The following is a 22,249-nucleotide window of genomic DNA, read 5'->3' as shown; positions in this document are numbered from 1 at the left end:
GAAAATCAGTTATTTCCTTTAAACTTAAATAGCCAAAAACTTACCACTTCCACACGAATAGGGAGGATAACTATTAACAGTTATTTAACCTTTAACATGAACATTACTCAAATGTAATATTTTTTTCTGGGTACATGATACCATACAGCATCCATATCAAAATAACATTAAACTTTCATATCAAAGGCGGGGGCCTCAAACTAGTGTCCTGCGGGCCACATTTGAGACTCTGACTTAAAGGAATACTGCACATAAACACACACGTCTCTCTTTTTTGTGTGTTATAAAGGTATAAAAACAGGTAAAAAGACGCAGCTAAAAATGCATGTAATGGGTAACAATTATTTCCTCTATAAAGTACTCTGAATAAACCCCAAAAAACTGCAACAGCATTCCATGTACATGTCATGTGACATGCATATTAACACAGCTACAGCAACATCGTTATTATTATTGTTTACTGCTAGTGTATTGACACCTTGCAACATCAGCTAGCATACTTGCTATGTGTTTTTATATCATTAGGACGCACAGGAAAGAGAAAAACATGCAACATGTCTGACATAATAATTGTGACTGATGGGCAAAATTCCCACAAAAGTGCACTTTTCCTTTAAAAGGCAAACATGAAGAGGTCTAAAAATAGACTTGGGAATGCCGTTCTCAGCTCTTCAATTAGAGATGGATCACCGCCGACGTGTCGCATGCCACACGAGCGTGTGTGAATTGAATAAGTACCCCAAGTGACCCTTGTTGACCCTGATGCCATCTCTGTCAGGTCTGCTAGGATCCCTGAGCTGGTACTTCGCAGAGCTGGACGTGCAGCACCAGCATGGAGTAATACTGCATCAATTCCAATACTTTAATACAATACTGATACAGGTAGGATTTGGATTTGGATGTACAGTATGCTGCTGGATCTCAACAAACATTCCCAGTGACTGTGTGCTGATACGTCAACTAGCGTTTGTCTCCCCCATGTGGCAAACATTGGTAGTCATGGTTTTGGACTGTTGAGCAGAAAGAACATCCAATTTCCTCAATATGTTTTCCATTCAACATTAGAAAAAAACTCTGCAATATAGGTTTCAATATCAATAAATATTTTCATAGTTAGAGCATAGAATAAACATGATTAGATCCTTGTAGATAGGAAATAACATCCCTATAGTCACCTTTATACTCCTATTATTCATTGTTTACATCACATTGTAGCTTTGTTGGAAGTACCACTTCCACACGGGATGGGAGGGGAGCTTTAATTTCGACTCCATCATGTCAGACATGCCATGATATGCTGACTTCATGCAGTTTTAAGGTCATGAAATGTAATCTCTCCATGTTTTGTATCATTACTGCCGCCTAGTGACCAAAATAAGCTATTACATATCACTTGTAGTTCAAGGTTTTGTCTAATAATAAATCAACCTACCAAGAAACATTCATTCATTCATTTTATGAAACGCTGGGGTGCTGGAGCCTATCCCAGCTGTCTTCGGGCAAGAGGCGGGGTACACCTTGAACTGGTGGCCAGCCAATCACAGGGCACATATAGACAAACAACCATTCACACTCGCATTCATACATATGGACAATTTGGAGTCGCTAATTAACCTAGCATGTTTTTGGAATGTGGGAGGAAACCGGAGTACCCGGAGAAAACCCACGCAAACTCCACACAGAGATGGCCGAGGGTGGGATTGAACTCGGGTCTCCTAGCCGTGAAGCCTGTGTGCTAACCACCCGGCCGCTGTGCAGCCCTAGTTCAGTATATTTTGCATCAAAATAGTAGTCATGCCAAAATGTTGTGTTGCTGCTGGATGTTCACAGTATCCGAGTGATACTGTTGTGGGGGTGCTGGAGCCTATCCCAGCTGTCTTCAGAGCGAGAGGCGGGGTACACCCTGGACTGGTGGCCAGCCAATCACAGGGCACATATAGACAAACAACCATTCACACTCACATTCATACCTATGGATAAATTGGAGTACAGAGATAATTAAAATGCGTTATAGAGAGGAAGCGATAATTGTACCGTGATATATTGCAAAGTAAAATCGATAAACCTCGACTGGATGAGTGTACCGTTTGAAAGTTGAAAACTGTATCGGGTTTAGCATTTGGTCATGTGATGTGCAATCAATCGATATCAAATAAACGTACACTTGTGTATCATACCGTGATTCCCCAAATCATAAAAACATTAGCTCTGCTGCGTTGTGGTTTCTCTCATCCACACCAGTAATGACCTCGGCGTCCGTCTGCAGGACCAGCAAAACCAAGTCCAAGGCTCTCCTCCACACTTCCTGCTTCACGCTCAAATTGTCGTAGACTTTTCCAGGTTTGGACCGAGTGTCCAAGACAAGTCGGGGCAATTCCGCGGAAACGCTACAATCTCCGTTAAAGTCTTGCAGCTGTTGTTTGACCGCAGTCCTGGCTTGGATTTGTGAGATCCCGGCAGAGTTGGCTATTAAAGTGGATAAATAATCGATAAAAGCATCCGCCATGAGGTGCAGCACAACGCCACGGAAGGAGTTTCTTTTTTGCTCAACATTAGCTTGCTTTTGCAGGTGATACACGCAAAGCATCTCGGTCGCTCCGGCGCCGGGTAACACGGCTTTGTCCTTGAAGGCGTGGTGAAGCCGATATGCACAAGCCCAAAAGCGGTCCTCCAAGACCTGCAGCTTCCCGTGTACGAAGCTGGTGATGACGGCCGTGACCAAGTGGGTGTTCCCGCTGAGGTAAATATTCACAGACGTCCTCTGGTCACTCGGAATTTCCCTCCATATGCCGACTTTTACTCCGGTGCCGATGCAGGGCTTGCTTAGCTGTGTGGCGTATGTGACGGGAACAGCTCCGGTAGCCTTCGCCATCTCCGTTATTATCGACGCGCTGACCTTTCCAACTGTAAGTATTCCATGCTTACAGCAGCGCTGGAGAACTTCCTCGCTGACAAGTCCGCTGACCAAAACCAGGTCCACTTTCAGGTGCAACAGAAGCGCAAGAACCTTTTCCGTCCACTCTTCCTCTTTGCTTAACAAACATGGCTGATCTGCGACACATTGCACACCTGTAGGCCTGTTGAAGCCAAGATGGCGGTAAGTGTATGATAAATCTCCGCGAATAAAAGCCGCATTCAGCGGCGTGTCCTGAAGATGGCGTGCAACTAAAGACTGGTCAGCGTCGAGAAGAAGAACGCATCCTGGAGAAACGTGAGCTTGGTCCTCTGAGAAGCCTGGTAGAACGCAAGTCAGCACTTTGCTAACATCAAAGTAAAAGTGTGCGTCTTTTGGGGTATTTTTTAACTGGATACAACTGGCTTGGAGTACTAGATCCATGGCATTGTCGGAGCCATGCTTCAGTCCTTCAGCAAGGTGTGCAGTATCAGGAAGTTGAGGCTCCAGAACTGAAAAACTCTCAGGTTCCGTCTTGCAAAAATGGCGACTTAGCTTCATTTTGATGGCTTTTTGTCCTTTGGGGGTCATTTGTGAGTTGGACGGTGCCTTTGTGATGCGTTCCTGCGATAGCCGACTTGACGGTGATGCGCAAAGATCCTCAAATGAAACGCTGCTCTTTCTGCAAACATCCACACATACATCCATGCCCTCCATCAAAGCTGCGACAACGTGAGGCAGCGAACCCCCACTCTGCAGGCACACCAGGGCCGCACGACCCCACGCTCCCGCCAGGAACAGCAGACATCCTGACCCCGTGCCGTAAGCCTTGTGATGGGCTTTGATGGTCTCGTAAACCAACTGGCCCACGGCGCAGGTGGGCTCCAGGTTGTCCAAGATGCGTAAACATGAGCCGACAAGAATGGACTCACCGCTCGCTTCGTCCTGGACAAACTTCAGCTTCTTACTGGGTCCCAGTGTGGAACTTGCAGTCGCAGCCAGTGCCAACAGCTTCTGCAGTCCAACATGCTGCCTCTGGTTTATTATTGTGCTTCCAATCATTGCCTGAAACAATTAAAATATATATTTTATTACCAGGATATGCATTCACCTTTTACATAACACCTGACTCCTGCAGAGCCTGGCTATTTGTACGTTTAATGTCAGTTTCTGAATATGTTGCATCAATATACAAGACTAGAATATATTTCAGTCTTACAAATAAGCATTTGTAGTATCTTAATATATTTATAGTTCACAATCTTAAACGCTACCAATGTTTAATTATGACAAAAAGTAACAAGCGTCATAGTACCAAATGTAAAACTAAGCTAGGCTAACATACTGTGCCTATTGTTCGGAGTAAAAAAAAAAGCAAACAAAAAAATAAATATGTGTACACTTAACCGAGTGGGAATTGAAACTGTGCACGTGGTTTGCTCCTAATATTACCAACGAAAATTATTGAATATAAAAGATAATACCTTATTTATGTTACACGTCCATTGACCGTCACCCCACCAGCAATCACTCACTGCGCATGCGTCGTGTATATGGTTGGCATGGAGACGACCGGGGTCGACAACGATTGGCCGACCAAACTATATCCCGCCTACTTCCTCACATGATTGGCTTTTACGTTTACGTCACATCCATGTCTGGATCCTTACTGGTTGTCGCGTCCCTGTTGGGAGAATCTACCCACTTGTTGAATAGTTTTGTTGTGGACGTCCGCACAACGATCGCCTTACCTTGACGACTGAATTAAAGCTCAATCAACACGAGGCGTTACGCCATCCGCGTTAACCCGCAACACACGCAACGAAGACGATCGATAATATTGCATTTGCGGCGGATTGGAGAAGCGGGTGTTCGTCACTTGTGAGCGGTAAAACCGAACGCATCTTTTTTTCTTTCACTTCCGGTGTCTCGGTGATAAGTTTGCATCCGCTAAAGTCCTCCCGGGAAACAACTTTAAATGGTACGTTTTAGAGTCATATTTACTTGTTGTGGTGAGACTAGCATGGAAGCTAACACCAGCTAGCATGTCGGCGAAGTCCAAACTGTCTTGTTTATGTTTGCTAAAGTAACGTTTGCGTCCATCTTCTGCTTCCCTGGTGTGTTCCCAGGCGACATCTTACCGGAAAGCAGCCCCGTCGACCAGCCTGAAGAAGAAAAGCGCTTCTAAGATTGAGCTGAGCGAGGAACAGAAGCAGGAGATCAAGGAGGCTTTCGACCTCTTCGACACCGATGGAACTGGCAAGATTGACGTCAAAGAACTCAAGGTGACTTCTTCATAAAAAAAAGGAAAAAAACTCCATAAGTCTGGTCTTCCCTGCTTGGGACTGCTGCCCCCCAAATCGGAGTAGAGCGGAAGGAGAATGGAATTGGGCGGAACCTCAGGTGTGTTTTTGTTATTTCAGGTTGCCATGAGAGCGCTTGGTTTCGAACCCAAGAAGGAAGAAATCAAGAAGATGATCGCAGACATTGACAAAGAAGGTTCCGGAACAATCGACTACAACGACTTCCTCTGCATGATGTCTCTGAAAATGGTAAAACTCTGGAAAGCGCAGTTACTACACGTCTCTAAACTACTCAGCCAGAGTACTTCCTCCTTACGTAGCATCAGTACAGAACACCAATAAGTTAGTGTGATATTTTTTCATTTCTCCAGAGTGAAAAAGATTCCAAGGAAGAGATCCTGAAAGCCTTCCGACTGTTTGACGACGACTGCACGGGGAAAATCTCCTTCAAGAATCTGAAGAGGGTCGCCAAGGAGCTGGGAGAGAACCTCACAGATGAAGAGCTGCAGGTACACTAGTAGTACTGGTATTAGTAAAATGTCGATTTTTGCACTGAATAAAATTTGATAGTAGTACTCATTATTTTGAAACCATTCATTCATTTTCTATTGCTTATTCTCATGAGGGTCGCGGGGGGATGCTGGAGCCTATCCCAGCTGTCTTCTGGCGAGAGGCGGGGTACACCCTGGACTGGTCGCCAGCCAGCCAATCACAGGGCACATATAGACAAACAACCATTCACACTCACATTCATACCTATGGACAAATTGGAGTCGCTAATTAACCTAGCATGTTTTTGGAATGTGGGAGGAAACCGGAGTACCCGGAGAGAACCCACGCATGCACGGGGAGAACATGCAAACTCCACACAGAGATGGCCGAGGGTGGAATTGAACCCGGGTCTCCTAGCTGTGAGGTCTGCGTGCTATCCACTCGTCCACCGTGGAGCCCATTTTGAAACCATTCATTCATTTTCTACCGCTTTTCTTCACAAGGGTTGCAGGGGGTGCTGGAGCCTATCCCAGCTGTCTTCAGGCGAGAGGCGGGGTACACCCTGGACTGGTCGCCAGCCAGCCAATCACAGGGCACATATAGACAAACAACCATTCACACTCACATTCATACCTATGGACAATTTGGAGTAATGCTAATTAACCTAGCATGTTTTTGGAATGTGGGAGGAAACCCACGCATGCACAGGGAGAACATGCAAACTCCACAGAGATAGCCAAGGGTGGAATTGAACCCAAGTCTCCTAGCTGTGAGGTCTGCATGCTAACCACTTGACCGCCGTGCAAACCCATTTTGAAACAATTTTTTTCATTAATGTATTAATAACACGAGTGCACCGTTTGTAAATGTGGTTTTGGTCCTACAGGAGATGATCGACGAGGCGGACCGAGACGGAGACGGCGAAGTCAACGAGCAGGAGTTTTTGCGAATAATGAAGAAAACCAACCTCTACTGAACCCGACATTGTTCGATTCTTTACCTTCTGCCTCAGTTTTATTATGAACACTTAGTTGTTTGGTTTGTAAATAGACGCTCCTATAACATTCTGTTATCTTCACGTGTTTTTCTAAAGTGAAATAAATGTTTTGGAACATAAACGTAGAACTTAAGAGTCTTGTTGGGTTTTACCCGCTCGCTAGAAACCCGAGCAAAAGTGTCATGTCAGCAAAGGTCACGATGAAAGCTGACTAATTCTTAAAGTCACTCTCACTTCACTCCTGAAGATATCACATACAGAAAAAGGTGGTGATGTCGCCTTATGACAAATAAACCATCGATGGGCATCCATCAGCGGAAGTCTGTTTTGGGCTCAGACGTCGTAACAAACAGGATATCATCGTGACGTGGTTTTCCGAGCCGTACAGTTTTTTATTTAAGATTTCCTCTAGTGAAGCCTAAGGTGGAAAACATGACTTTTTAAAAAATAAATACAAATAACTGACATATCAATTGAATTATGTGTATTTCTGACAGGGTTGTCATGGTAACCAGAATTAAGGTAATGTTCTGATGAAGACAAAATGGCGAGTTTGATTTGGTGAACTGAAAAAAAAAAAAAAACGCTACCTCGTTAGATGATCAGCAATCATATGAGGCGTTTGAGCTGACGAACTTTTTCCAGTGAAAGTTGGATGTTTACATCGAGCGTGCACGCGTGGGCCTTTTTAACGTCCCGCCGCTTGGCTGTTATTCCCCCTGCTTTCTGTGGTTTCGCTGCGTCGCTTATTCCTCCCCACTGCTGCGCTCCTGTTTCCAAAACAGACTGATTGATTATTATTAACCCTTGCGAGAAAAGGTCAGATGTGTCACACCGAACGTAGAAAAGCTCTAAGCTAAGCGAGACCCCCTTCAGTGAGGAAAAATAAATAAGCCTCATTAAGCCTCGACGACGCAGGGAGTCACTGCACTGTGGTAGGTTTATGCTTATTTACTTTTCCTTTTCTTAATTTCTTATAACAGGCTGATATTATCATCACTTATTAACAAAAATTTGATTCTAAGCCAATTTTTTGCTATATCGTTCATGGGGACAGGCCTCTTATACGGTAAATTTGTACTGATATGAATAAGAATATCTTGTCTATGACTTACTCCTTGAAAATATATGTCATTATTATAAAGGTTACATCACTAAACTGAAGATTTCCAAAGATAATGCTCATTTTTTGTTTGATAAATTATGAATATTTTGACCAAGAATGTCTACAATTATATTTTTAGTCATCCTTAAACGTTTTCCCGACTTCCCGTTTCTGTTAATCTTCCCTGTCCTTTTCTCGGCTGGCCCAAATTGCCATGGAAACGGCATACAGGTGGGTCCCGTCTTTATGTTTCCCGTAAATGACTTCAAACTGAGTTTCGGCCTCGGCGGTTTGGTTGGTAAATGCGAGAGTCGCTCGACTTTTTCAGACGCACACTTCATTGCGGGTAACTACACCGAGGAAGAAGAAGAAGGTTAAACCCCCCCCCCGCCTTCATCATGTCGCCCGAGTGCAAGGCGGACTCCCCGATAAAGATCACGAGCTTGAACAAGGATATGCTCCTATGAAAACAACAGTCACAACTTGAATCTTTTTTTTTTTTTATATGAGTAATCCCTCATTTATTGCGGTTAATCAGCTCCAGACTCAACTGTGATAAGTGAATTTCCACTAAGTAGGATTCCTTACTTAGAAATGGTAAATTTTGGTAGTTAAAAGCATAGAAAACCCGTTTATCACCTTGTAATCGACTCAACTGAGCCCTCTGGACAATAAATAACACCCCTATAGTCACCTTTACACCCATTTTACCCAATATACGTATGTAGTACACACAAGATAATAGATATAGAAAACCTGTTTGACCTTCTAAATCAGTGGTCTCAAACTGGCGGCCCACGGGCCAAATGCGGCCCACTGGATGCGAGTTTGAGGCCCCGTCCTTGATATGAAAATTTGTTAGTTTGATATGGATGCTGTATGGTATCATGAGCTCAGAAATGACTGCTTAAATTGTTTATTTAATTTTTTTATTTTAAGATATTTAAGATAAAATTAAGATATTTGAGAACAGTAAAAACCGGATTTTTTTTTTTTTCAGTTTTTAATAATTTTTTTGAAAACCTGATGCGGCCCAGCCTCACCCAGACCCTAGCTCCAGGGGCCCTCGAGTAAATTCAGTTTGAGACCCCTGTTCTATATATTAGAGCCATCTCGACATAAAATAATACCCCTATAGTCGCCCTTATATCCGTATTGTCCAATATAGTAAACATAAGAGAAGAAAAGGCATAGAAAACCTGTTTATGACCTTTTAAATATGTACGTTTTATAACATTATTAGAACCTTTTTGACATGAACTAACAACCCTATAGTCGCCTTTACACCCATATTATCCAATATAATAAATATAAGAGGAGAAAAGGCATAGAAAACCTGTTTATGATCTTTTAAATATGTTTTATAACATTATTAGAACCTTTTTGACATGAACTAACAACCCTATAGTCACCTTTAAATCCGTATTATCTAATATAGTAAACATAAGAGAAGAAAAGGCATAGAAAACCTGTTTATGACCTTTTAAATATGTTTTTTTATGACATTATTAGAACATTTTTGACATGAACTAACAACCCTATAGTCACCTTTACATCCGTATTATCCAATATAGTAAACATAAGAGAGGAAAAGGCATAGAAAACCTGTTTATCACCTTTTAAATATGTTTTTTTATGACATTATTAGAACATTTTTGACATGAACATATTTTCCAATATAATAGACATAAGAGAAAATAATATTATATAATATGTAATAAACGTCATCTTAAATGAAAATGCTCTAAAATGATAAAAAAAAAAACTCCTAGCTGTGTGGCCTGCGCGCTAACCACTCAACCACCGTCCAACTCCGGTTTCCTCCCACATTCCAAAAACATATTAGGTTAATTGTCCATAGGTATGAATGTGAGTGTGAATGGTTGTTTGCCTATATGTGCCCTGTGATTGGCTGGCCACCAGTCCAGTGTGTACCCCGCCTCTCACCCGAAGACAGCTGGGATAGGCTCCAGCATAGCCGCGATCCTATTGAGGATAAACGTCATAAAAAATGGATGGATTTAAAGATGTGGTATTCTTCACTGGCCACTGTGTTATGGCCGTCTTATTAATAAGACAACGTCTGCATATGAATATGGCTCAGGATGCACGGCGGCAGGGGAAAATTCTTTGTTTATTTTTCTGTGATGCACAAAAGGGACTCCAGAGAAGACAAGCGAACGAGAGGAACTCCCACCTCATCTTTCCGTTTATGCTGACTAAGACGGACGACACCACGAGCGACACAAAGGGTTTTTCTCTTTTCTCAGTCTCACTCTCACTTCCGTGTGATGTTGACGCGGGGCCCCGTGGCCGATGCGACACCTCTTGAATTTCCAAAATCAATGTGACGTTTGAGGGATGGACGCGGCAGGCGACCAAAACTCAAAAGAAAGCCACAAAAATAAACAGCAAAATGGTCAAAACTGCAGTAATCTTCTAAATCTATAGTAAAAAAAAAGAAAGGTTGTGAGGTCTAAGAAAAATAAATTGAGAATTACTCTAAATGTACATGCCTTAGTTCCTGAGTAACTACTCTACTCATTAGTTCATTAGCTCCTTGGTAACTACTCTAAATGTATGTGCCGTAGTTCCTCATTAAGTACTGTAAATGTACGTGCCTTAGTTCCTGACTAACTACTCCACTCATTAGTTCATTAGCTACTAAGTAACTACTCTAAATGTATGTGCCGTAGTTCCTCAGGGACTACTCATTAGTTCCTCAGTAAGTACTGTAAGTCCACGTGCCTTTGTTCCCAAGTAACTACTCATTAGTTCCTCGGTAAGTACTGTAAATGTACGTGCCTTAGTTCCTCAGTAACTACTCATTAGTTCCTCAGTAACTACTCATGAGTTCCTCAGTACTGTAAATGTATGTGCCTTAGTTCGTGAGTAACTACTCTACTCATTAGTTCATTAGCTCCTCAGTAACTACTCTAAATGTATGTGCCGTAGTTCCTTAGTAACTACTCATTAGTTCCTCAGTAAGTACTCTAAATGCACGTGCCTTAGTTCCCAAGTAACTACTCATTAGTTCCATAGTAACTACTCATGAGTTCTTCAGTACTGTAAATGTACGTGCCTTAGTTCCTGAGTAACTACTCTACTCATTAGTTCATTAGCTCCTCAGTAACTACTCTAAATGCATGTGCCGTAGTTCCTCAGTAACTACTCATTAGTTCCTCAATAAGTACTGTAAATGTATGTGCCTTAGTTCCTCAGTAACTACTCTACTCATGAGTTCCTCAGTAACTACTCATGAGTTCCTCAGTAACTACTCATGAGTTCCACAGTAACTACTCATGAGTTCCTCAGTAACTACTCATGAGTTCCTCAGTACTGTAAATGTATGTGCCGTAGTTCCTTAGTAACTACTCATTAGTTCCTCAGTAAGTACTTTAAATGCACGTGCCTTAGTTCCCAAGTAACTACTCTACTCATTAGTTCCACAGTAACTACTCATTAGTTCCACAGTAACTACTCATGAGTTCTTCAGTACTGTAAATGTACGTGCCTTAGTTCCTGAGTAACTACTCTACTCATTAGTTCATTAGCTCCTCAGTAACTACTCTAAATGCATGTGCCGTAGTTCCTCAGTAACTACTCATTAGTTCCTCAGTAAGTATTGTAAATGTACGTGCCTTAGTTCCTGAGTAACTACTCTGCTCATGAGTTCCTCAGTAACTACTCATTAGTTCCTCAGTAAATACTCTAAATGAACGTGCCTTAGTTCCTGAGTAACGACTCTACTCATGAGTTCCTCAGTAAGTACGCTACATGCACGTGCCTTGGTTCCCAAATAACTACTCTACTCATTAGTTCCTCAGTAACTACTCATGAGTTCCTCAGTAAGTACTGTATATCCACGTGCCTTTGTTCCCGAGTAACTACTCATTAGTTCCTCAGTAAGTACTGTAAATGTACGTGCCTTAGTTCCTCAGTAACTACTCATGAGTTCCTCAGTACTCTAAATGTATGTGCCGTAGTTCCTCAGTAACTACTCATTAGTTCCTCATTAAGTACTGTAAATGTACGTGCCTTAGTTCCTGACTAACTACTCCACTCATTAGTTCATTAGCTACTAAGTAACTACTCTAAATGTATGTGCCGTAGTTCCTCAGGGACTACTCATTAGTTCCTCAGTAAGTACTGTAAGTCCACGTGCCTTTGTTCCCAAGTAACTACTCATTAGTTCCTCGGTAAGTACTGTAAATGTACGTGCCTTAGTTCCTCAGTAACTACTCATTAGTTCCTCAGTAACTACTCATGAGTTCCTCAGTACTGTAAATGTATGTGCCTTAGTTCGTGAGTAACTACTCTACTCATTAGTTCATTAGCTCCTCAGTAACTACTCTAAATGTATGTGCCGTAGTTCCTTAGTAACTACTCATTAGTTCCTCAGTAAGTACTCTAAATGCACGTGCCTTAGTTCCCAAGTAACTACTCATTAGTTCCATAGTAACTACTCATGAGTTCTTCAGTACTGTAAATGTACGTGCCTTAGTTCCTGAGTAACTACTCTACTCATTAGTTCATTAGCTCCTCAGTAACTACTCTAAATGCATGTGCCGTAGTTCCTCAGTAACTACTCATTAGTTCCTCAATAAGTACTGTAAATGTATGTGCCTTAGTTCCTCAGTAACTACTCTACTCATGAGTTCCTCAGTAACTACTCATGAGTTCCTCAGTAACTACTCATGAGTTCCACAGTAACTACTCATGAGTTCCTCAGTAACTACTCATGAGTTCCTCAGTACTGTAAATGTATGTGCCGTAGTTCCTTAGTAACTACTCATTAGTTCCTCAGTAAGTACTTTAAATGCACGTGCCTTAGTTCCCAAGTAACTACTCTACTCATTAGTTCCACAGTAACTACTCATTAGTTCCACAGTAACTACTCATGAGTTCTTCAGTACTGTAAATGTACGTGCCTTAGTTCCTGAGTAACTACTCTACTCATTAGTTCATTAGCTCCTCAGTAACTACTCTAAATGCATGTGCCGTAGTTCCTCAGTAACTACTCATTAGTTCCTCAGTAAGTATTGTAAATGTACGTGCCTTAGTTCCTGAGTAACTACTCTGCTCATGAGTTCCTCAGTAACTACTCATTAGTTCCTCAGTAAATACTCTAAATGAACGTGCCTTAGTTCCTGAGTAACGACTCTACTCATGAGTTCCTCAGTAAGTACGCTACATGCACGTGCCTTGGTTCCCAAATAACTACTCTACTCATTAGTTCCTCAGTAACTACTCATGAGTTCCTCAGTAAGTACTCTAAATGCACGTGCTTTAGTTCCTGAGAAACTACTCTACCCATGAGTTCCTCAGTAACTACTCATGAGTTCCTCAGTAAGTACTCTAAATGCACGTGCCTTAGTTCCTGAGAAACTACTCTACCCATGAGTTCCTCAGTAAGTACTCTAAATGCACGTGCCTTAGTTCCTGAGAAACTACTCTACCCATGAGTTCCTCAGTAACTACTCATGAGTTCCTCAGTAAGTACTCTAAATGCACGTGCCTTAGTTCCTGAGAAACTACTCTACCCATGAGTTCCTCAGTAAGTACTCTAAATGCACGTGCCTTAGTTCCTGAGAAACTACTCTACCCATGAGTTCCTCAGTAACTACTCATGAGTTCCTCAGTAAGTACTCTAAATGCACGTGCCTTAGTTCCTGAGAAACTACTCTACCCATGAGTTCCTCAGTAACTACTCATGAGTTCCTCAGTAAGTACTGTTAATGCACGTGCCTTAGTTCCTGAGAAACTACTCTACCCATGAGTTCCTCAGTAACTACTCATGAGTTCCTCAGTAAGTACTGTTAATGCACGTGCCTTAGTTCCTGAGAAACTACTCTACCCATGAGTTCCTCAGTAAGTACTCTAAATGCACGTGCCTTAGTTCCTGAGAAACTACTCTACCCATGAGTTCCTCAGTAACTACTCATGAGTTCCTCAGTAACTACTCATGAGTTCCACAGTAACTACTCATGAGTTCCTCAGTAACTACTCATGAGTTCCTCAGTACTGTAAATGTATGTGCCGTAGTTCCTTAGTAACTACTCATTAGTTCCTCAGTAAGTACTTTAAATGCACGTGCCTTAGTTCCCAAGTAACTACTCTACTCATTAGTTCCACAGTAACTACTCATTAGTTCCACAGTAACTACTCATGAGTTCTTCAGTACTGTAAATGTACGTGCCTTAGTTCCTGAGTAACTACTCTACTCATTAGTTCATTAGCTCCTCAGTAACTACTCTAAATGCATGTGCCGTAGTTCCTCAGTAACTACTCATTAGTTCCTCAGTAAGTATTGTAAATGTACGTGCCTTAGTTCCTGAGTAACTACTCTGCTCATGAGTTCCTCAGTAACTACTCATTAGTTCCTCAGTAAATACTCTAAATGAACGTGCCTTAGTTCCTGAGTAACGACTCTACTCATGAGTTCCTCAGTAAGTACGCTACATGCACGTGCCTTGGTTCCCAAATAACTACTCTACTCATTAGTTCCTCAGTAACTACTCATGAGTTCCTCAGTAAGTACTCTAAATGCACGTGCTTTAGTTCCTGAGAAACTACTCTACCCATGAGTTCCTCAGTAACTACTCATGAGTTCCTCAGTAAGTACTCTAAATGCACGTGCCTTAGTTCCTGAGAAACTACTCTACCCATGAGTTCCTCAGTAAGTACTCTAAATGCACGTGCCTTAGTTCCTGAGAAACTACTCTACCCATGAGTTCCTCAGTAACTACTCATGAGTTCCTCAGTAAGTACTCTAAATGCACGTGCCTTAGTTCCTGAGAAACTACTCTACCCATGAGTTCCTCAGTAAGTACTCTAAATGCACGTGCCTTAGTTCCTGAGAAACTACTCTACCCATGAGTTCCTCAGTAACTACTCATGAGTTCCTCAGTAAGTACTCTAAATGCACGTGCCTTAGTTCCTGAGAAACTACTCTACCCATGAGTTCCTCAGTAACTACTCATGAGTTCCTCAGTAAGTACTGTTAATGCACGTGCCTTAGTTCCTGAGAAACTACTCTACCCATGAGTTCCTCAGTAACTACTCATGAGTTCCTCAGTAAGTACTGTTAATGCACGTGCCTTAGTTCCTGAGAAACTACTCTACCCATGAGTTCCTCAGTAAGTACTCTAAATGCACGTGCCTTAGTTCCTGAGAAACTACTCTACCCATGAGTTCCTCAGTAACTACTCATGAGTTCCTCAGTAAGTACTGTTAATGCATGTGCCTTAGTTCCTGAGTAATTACTCTACTCATTAGTTCATTAGCTCCTCAGTAACTACTCTAAATGTGCCTTTGTTCCTCATTATTAATTACTGTACTCATGAGATCCTCTCTAAGTACTTGAAATGTGTACTATAGTTCCTCAGTAACTACATACTCTACCCATTGTTTCCTCAGTAACTACTCTATTTGTGTACCTTATAGTAAAGTGAGACATAATATGGGGCAAAAAAAGAACTTATTTTTTGGGGAATGATGAGAACAAAGTCCAAATATTATGGGAATAAAGTCATAGTATGTATTTTAGTAGCGTAGGCTGGAAATATTAACTTTGATTTCTGGCGTTTTAAGAGTCATTTGTGGCGTTTTGATGCAACAATTCACAGTAAAACGTGACACACGCGCCATCAAAAATGATGTAACGCTCCTCCATCCACGTTACGACTACTATGAGTTTCCCGTCCGTGGGCAGGTGGGCGGGAAAGCGGAGGGCAGGTCGGTGGGAGCAGGTAGTCGACAACACTCACCTATGACGACGACGAACCACCTCGACCCAGATACGCTACGATAGATACGAGACCGTCACCGGTTCACAGCGACAATGGGAAGTGGCCTCTTCCTGCCGCTTCCTGTCAAACAACTTCGTCACGCTCGCACCTACGATGTACACACACACACACACAAAAACACACACAGCGGTGACTGCCAGTGGAAAAGAAAAAGTCATTAGTCATACGAGTTTCTGCAGCGTTCCAACTCTCACCGGGTGGTTTTCCTGCGTCCTCCGGGATGAGTATAAAAAAGGCCAGCGACAAGACGGTCGGCATCTTCCACAAAAACACTCCATTGAACGAAAGCTGAACTTTGATCTGCTGACAACATGAAAGTACTTTGGTGTCTTCTAGCGCTCTGCTACTGCTCCTCATTGGCCGGCGGCACCGACATGACACTGGAGAGGAGAAAACTGGTAGAAGTCTTGCAGCAGCTCGGCCAAGTCCAAGACTCCCTGCAGGTAAGTAAGCGCACCCGTTCAGTGGATTTTTAATATGGGGGGGGGGGGGGAAGTGATGACGATGATATCTTAACGATGTGTCCTGCAGCACAGAGAGCTGCTGGTGAACACGCCGCCGCGGAATATCGAGGTAAGGGATGGCGACGGACACTTTTAATATCTGCGGCTGATTAGTCATCGTTTCACTCACACTTTAGTGCGTAGGAGGTCATTAATTTTTATAGGTCATTTTTTTATTTCATAAAAAAGGTAATAAAGTGAAAGACAGCTTTCCTTTTTTGGGGATTAAACGGAAAAAAAAATATAGTCACAGTGCAACATGTATCTGATTTGTTTATTATTATTTTAAAAAATATTTTATGTATTTTTATTTTATTTATTTATTATTATTTTAATCCGAAAAAAATTATCAAAATAAATACAGATTAATTAAATTTTAGGTCTGAGAAACCTTTCCTTTTGGGAGTTAAATGAAGGATAAAGTTTATGTATTTTTTTTTTTCAATATTACTATAATTTAATTTAACCAGCAAAAAAAAAATTACAAATATTTCCAGTATATTTCCAGGTACAAATTATAACATAATTAGTAACAAATAATGTAAAGATTCCAGTCATTTCCTTACCACTTAATAAGCCTCCAATAAAATCGGATCATCACTAATCAATAATGAAAATCAATAATAATAAAAACCGACACTTGTAGATGAAAATGAGATGCCTCTCTTGACAGTCGAGAGGCATCTTCCTGTTATAGTTTTTTGGGGATTAAACGGAAAAAAAAATATATAGTCACAGTGCAACATTTATTTGATTTGTTTATTATTATTTTTAAAAATATTTTATGTATTTTTATTTTATTTATTTATTATTATTTTAATCCGAAAAAAATTATCAAAATAAATACAAATTAATTAAATTTTAGGTCTGAGAAACCTTTCCTTTTGGGAGTTAAATGAAGGATAAAGTTTATGTATTTTTTTCCCAATATTACTATAATTTAATTTAACCAGCAAAGACAAAAATTACAAATATTTCCAGTATATTTCCAGGTACAAATTATAACATAATTAGTAACAAATAATGTAAAGATTCCAGTCATTTCCTTACCACTTAATAAGCCTCCAATAAAATCGGATCATCACTAATCAATAATGAAAATCAATAATAATAAAAACCGACACTTGTAGATGAAAATGAGATGCCTCTCTTGACAGTCGAGAGGCATCTTCCTGTTATAGTTTTTTGGGGATTAAACGGAAAAAAATATATATAGTCACAGTGCAACATTTATTTGATTTGTTTATTATTATTTTTAAAAATATTTTATGTATTTTTATTTTATTTATTTATTATTATTTTAATCCGAAAAAAAAATTATCAAAATAAATACAGATTAATTAAATTTTAGGTCTGAGAAACCTTTCCTTTTGGGAGTTAAATGAAGGATAAAGTTTATGTATTTTTTTTTCAATATTACTATAATTTAATTTAACCAGCAAAAAAAAAATTACAAATATTTCCAGTATATTTCCAGGTACAAATTATAACATAATTAGTAACAAATAATGTAAAGATTCCAGTCATTTCCTTACCACTTAATAAGCCTCCAATAAAATCGGATCATCACTAATCAATAATGAAAATCAATAATAATAAAAACCGACACTTGTAGATGAAAATGAGATGCCTCTCTTGACAGTCGAGAGGCATCTTCCTGTTATAGTTTTTTTTTTGTTTCGTTTCTGTTTTCAGCTTTCGCTAACCTCTCGCTGGAGAGAAACGTGATGAGTAATCAAGCAGCGTGTAACACTTCCTCCTCACGCCACGGCCATCGCATGCGCAGTGAAATCACGCACATGTAATTTACATGCAAGTAAACCAAATGAGTCCAAACTGATGATGATGATGATGATCAAAATATTTACGGGAAAAAGCATTTCCAAAAAGGCACACTCTGCACTAAAAAAAAACAATAACCTCCCAATAATAAAATTATAAATCAATTTTAGCTTTTTAAAGTAATTTTACCAGAAAGAAGTCAAAATATTAAAAAAGAAAATTTGGAATTTAATGAGAAAAAGGCAAATTGTCCAAGAATAATGTACAATTATGCCAAAAAAAAAAAAAACATTCTCACCATATATAATAGGTAAAGCTATAACATATTATGGAAAGAAAATAATTTAGAGAAAAACATTGAAATACTGTTGGAAAAAAAATGACCAGAAATGGTAAATACTACAGAAATTTTATGAGAATAAATTACAAATATTATGAAACAAAAGTTGCAATTTTATGAAAATAAAATTGGAATTTGCTGAGGAAATTTTAGCAGTATAGAGTTGAAATATTCAAGAAAAATCAGTCTTTCTTATAAGTAGTAATATAAAGGTAAAAGTAATTAAATTGTAGTTTGGTGGAAATTAGGCCCTAATATTATGGGAATAAAATCTCAATATTGCAAGGAGAAAATTTAAGAAGAAAATTTTTTTTAAATGTAAAAAAAAAAAAAAAAACTGCAAAAATGGAGGCCATTTTTCACCAATTGCACACACTTTTTCTTGACATATAGTATATCCATATATATACTTGGGAGTAGACTAACACTTCCTGACGTGTCACGACATGATCTGATGAGTCCCATCCGACGTTACTACAGGACTGCTGTTGTCTTTCTGCGCTACGATGCTTCCGAGCCAACCTTCACGTACAATTTAACATGACGGAACGAAAACAGGAGAAGTTCTACAGGAGCCTCAAGCATCCCATCACTGTAAGTCCGGTCTTAGATGAGTGATGACCGTAAATGTGTGTTAGTTCGTGACAAATCCATACTAGTTTTTGCGCTTTTCAGGAGCGGGGCCTGGACTTCTGTAGGTCGGGAAAGGCGGTGGTAAGGAAAGCAGTTTGTTGTGTGATTGTGATTCCGATGAACGATCCGAAGGGATTCAGTTCAAGCTTTTTTTCAGCCTAACTGCAAAACCTGCGAGTCGCATCCCAAGGAAAACGCTGAGGAATTCGTCAACAGATTGAGGTCTCTTATTCAAAGGGTAAGCGGCAAGCACACAGACAATATGTTTGCATGATATCATATTAGGTATTAATGTACGGTCCCATTTATGTCCGTTTAGGCCATCAGCAGACTGAGCCAGAACTGATCAGAAGGGAGAAAAGTTCCAAGAAGAACCCCAGAAGACACTATGCTGAGGCGCCACCCAAGCATTCTAATTTATTTATTTATTTCTTACAGTTTCTTAGAAAAAGCTGCTCTGCCGCCCCCTGCTGGTGGGTGTAGCATTTGGTTTTCTTAATAAGTTAAGTGGGAGATTTTTATACTATGTATAACATCACTTTGATGGCATTCCCAACTATTTCCAACTATTTAACAAATAAAAATGATTCACTATTAAAAAAAGATGCTGTTTGATTACATTTGCTGACAATACAATTCTCCATTATTTTCTGTCGGACACAAATGTTTGTGCACCCCCCAATTCCTGATTTGAAATGCTATTGAGAAACGTCTAATATCTGTTTACTCCATCTGTCCTGTACAGACCGAACTCCAACCTCAAACCAGCATAATGTAACAAAATGGAGAGCGTATCCAAAAGTCAAATTGCATGCTAATGACCTCAAATTCCCCCCCACCCCATTTAAACAATTGTGATTTTGTGTTCTTATTTAGGGCAATTTTGATATTTAATTTCAATTTATGCATTATTAGTATGGGCGCAATTATGTTCTAAATCATTTTGACAAAATGGCTTCTAAAAATTCCTCTAAAATGTACTTTGGACATGTAACTACAGTACGAGTAAGAGGAAAAAATAATTAAAAAGAAATAAAAAGAGAAGAAAATGTGAGAGATAATTGATAAGAAAAATGACTTAAATACAAATGTAAACAAAACAGACAAAAAATGCTTTAAATAAAATAGTAAAAAAAAAAAGGTCAAAGTTAACGATTAACACATTTTTTGGACACGTGATTAACATGCACACGTCCTGTCTGACTTTCAGCCCCCTTATTGGTAAATTTAGCTTCAAAGCCCTGGCAGACGGCTCTTGATTCGTCATGGCGAAAAAACAACAAGTTACCGAAACACTGCCTGGATGTTTTTTTGTTTTTTTTTTTATTGTATTTTTTTTTTTATTGGATTACGAGCTACTATTTACTGGCAGGCATAGCCGAGGACAGCTATTTGGGGGCTTATGTCAATGTGATCATAGCTGAAGACAAGAATGGATAGAAACAGCATTAGCAGCGTTAGCATTAGCAGCGCTAGCATTAGCAGCGCTAGCATTAGCAGCGCTAGCATTAGCAGCGTTAGCATTAGCAGCGTTAGCATTAGCAGCGTTAGCATTAGCAGCGCTAGCATTAGCAGCGCTAGCATTAGCAGCGTTAGCATTAGCAGCGTTAGCATTAACAGCGCTAGCATTAGCAGCGCTAGCATTAGCAGCGCTAGCATTAGCAGCGCTAGCATTAGCAGCGCTAGCATTAGCAGCGCTAGCATTAGCAGTGCTAGCATTAGCAGCGCTAGCATTAGCAGTGTTAGCATTAACAGTGCTGGCATTAACAGCGCTAGCATTAGTAGCACTAGCATTAGCAGTGCTAGCATTAGCAGTGCTAGCATTAGCAGTGCTAGCATTAACAGTGCTGGCATTAACAGCGCTAGCATTAGTAGCACTAGCATTAGTAGCACTAGCATTAGCAGCGCTAGCATTAGCAGCTCACTAGTCAGTCAACAGCAGAGACTTTACACATGAGCCAAACATACATTATGTACATTAGCCATTTAATTAATCATATTTATTATGTATTGTGTAAACCTATGACAAAAACATCATCAAATTAGTACATGCCTGAACTTCATACTCTTCAGGGACGTTGTGTACCACAAACACGTATTAGTACTCCATGAGGTGAGGTTCTAACCTTTATGCCTTCCCACATACTGTAGTATCAGCATTTGGGAGCAAATATAAAGGCAAAAGAAAAAGAGTAAAAATAGACTACTAGTAGTCTATCTGTGCAACGTGGGACAAAGATAGAAGGTGCATTCAAGGACCGTCAAACAAAGTGGGCCAAAACTCCAGAATGTGTATGTTTTCATATTGTTTGTAGTTGCGTATCATTTACCACAAAGAGATTTACATCCTTACTTATCATAGATAAAATCTGAGTCACAGAAATGTGATTAATCACGATTAAATATTTGAATTGATGATGTAGTAAAAATAAATATTAATTCCCTCGGTCCTAAGCTTTCTGAAAATGTGTCCCTGACAACAATTAAGTGGACCAGCCCTCTCACAGATTATTAAATATAATAAATCAGTGGTGCAAAGACTATTAAACATTAAGAAAAACATTAAAAAAAAAAACAAAAAAATATAATGACAAATGTTAGCAAGCAGGTGTCACCACCTCCCCACCGCACACGTGGTTGCACGGAGGGGGGATTTCAACAACACTCCCCAGATTTTACCGAGGTTTATTTGACATTCAAACCAGGACTGAAATGTCCCGGCAGGTTGAAGATGTAAGGGAGAGGAGGTTAGAGGACCTGTTAGACAAAACCTTTACGGGGTGGAATTACCACCGTCACAGCTTTAACCACACCGTGACAGGTGCACGTGGCCCAGACTGCGGTGTGGAAAAGCGTGTTCGACAAGGTCGGACTGTCTAGAAGAAATCGTGAAACAAAACCTTCAACTTCTTTTGATTGCCCGGTATGCGCTACGTCATTACAGTCGTCCCTCATCCCCGTTGATAGCAATTAATTGCTTCCAGACCTAAACCGGCATAAATTAATTTCCAGTATAAGAGATTCAATGTTAATAAATTGAATATTTTTGTAGTTAGCGTTACAGTTTAGCTTTATTAGAGCCTGTAGACATTAAAATAGTACCCCTATAACCAGTTTTACACTCCTATTATTCATTGTTTACATCATTTTGCAACACTCTGCTGCAGGAATTTGAGATAGCCGCTAGCTAGCGAGCAAGCTGGGGGCTTACTCAATGCTAACTGTTACCAGTTAGCATTGAATTTATTGAACTTAAGAAGGCAAAATCCTACCGCTTCCACATGGAAGCCATGTGCCATGACTGATTTCATGCAGTGTTAAGGTAATGTAATGTAAGCTAATGTTTAAATGTTTTGTCACCTAGCGACCAGAATGCTACATATCAATATG

The 22,249-nt window shown here is 40.2% G+C and overlaps 3 protein-coding genes across 7 annotated transcripts; 2 read left to right on the top strand and 1 right to left on the bottom strand.

The window, feature by feature from the left end:
• Positions 1–13: 13 nt before the first annotated feature.
• On the bottom strand, positions 14–16,014 carry bbs12 (Bardet-Biedl syndrome 12). Of its 3 annotated transcripts, XM_078788469.1 has the most exons (3): positions 15,796–16,014; positions 15,560–15,689; positions 14–3,958 (listed from the first exon to the last, which is right to left on the bottom strand). In XM_078788469.1, exon 3 carries the CDS (start codon positions 3,953–3,955, stop codon positions 2,192–2,194), a length of 1,764 nt encoding a protein of 587 aa, XP_078644595.1. In that variant the 5' UTR covers positions 3,956–3,958; positions 15,560–15,689; positions 15,796–16,014; the 3' UTR covers positions 14–2,191. The 3 variants fall into 3 exon arrangements, with proteins under 3 accessions (XP_078644595.1, XP_057908823.2, XP_057908815.2); XM_058052840.2 differs by lacking the exon at positions 15,796–16,014 and having other exon boundaries at positions 15,560–15,715; XM_058052832.2 differs by lacking the exons at positions 15,560–15,689; positions 15,796–16,014 and adding an exon at positions 4,378–4,453.
• Positions 4,580–7,145, top strand: cetn4 (centrin 4). Of its 2 annotated transcripts, none has more exons than XM_058052985.2 (5): positions 4,580–4,781; positions 5,023–5,178; positions 5,317–5,445; positions 5,568–5,705; positions 6,575–7,145. In XM_058052985.2, exons 3-5 carry the CDS (start codon positions 5,323–5,325, stop codon positions 6,662–6,664), a joined length of 351 nt encoding a protein of 116 aa, XP_057908968.1. In that variant the 5' UTR covers positions 4,580–4,781; positions 5,023–5,178; positions 5,317–5,322; the 3' UTR covers positions 6,665–7,145. The 2 variants fall into 2 exon arrangements, with proteins under 2 accessions (XP_057908968.1, XP_057908958.2); XM_058052975.2 differs by having other exon boundaries at positions 4,581–4,874.
• Positions 15,572–19,446, top strand: il21 (interleukin 21). Of its 2 annotated transcripts, XM_058053011.2 has the most exons (6): positions 15,572–16,044; positions 16,133–16,174; positions 18,707–18,820; positions 18,902–18,940; positions 19,017–19,097; positions 19,179–19,446. In XM_058053011.2, exons 1-6 carry the CDS (start codon positions 15,913–15,915, stop codon positions 19,203–19,205), a joined length of 435 nt encoding a protein of 144 aa, XP_057908994.2. In that variant the 5' UTR covers positions 15,572–15,912; the 3' UTR covers positions 19,206–19,446. The 2 variants fall into 2 exon arrangements, with proteins under 2 accessions (XP_057908994.2, XP_078644597.1); XM_078788471.1 differs by having other exon boundaries at positions 19,017–19,446.
• Positions 19,447–22,249: the final 2,803 nt, after the last annotated feature.

This window comes from Doryrhamphus excisus, linkage group LG23 (genome assembly GCF_037039965.1).
Source record: "Doryrhamphus excisus strain RoL-2023G ecotype Guam linkage group LG23, RoL_Dexc_Guam_v1.1, whole genome shotgun sequence".
NCBI classification, from domain to species: Eukaryota; Metazoa; Chordata; class Actinopteri; order Syngnathiformes; family Syngnathidae; genus Doryrhamphus; species Doryrhamphus excisus.
The sequence above is the reverse complement of the archived record's forward strand: the minus strand, read 5'-3'. Positions and strand labels throughout refer to the sequence as shown.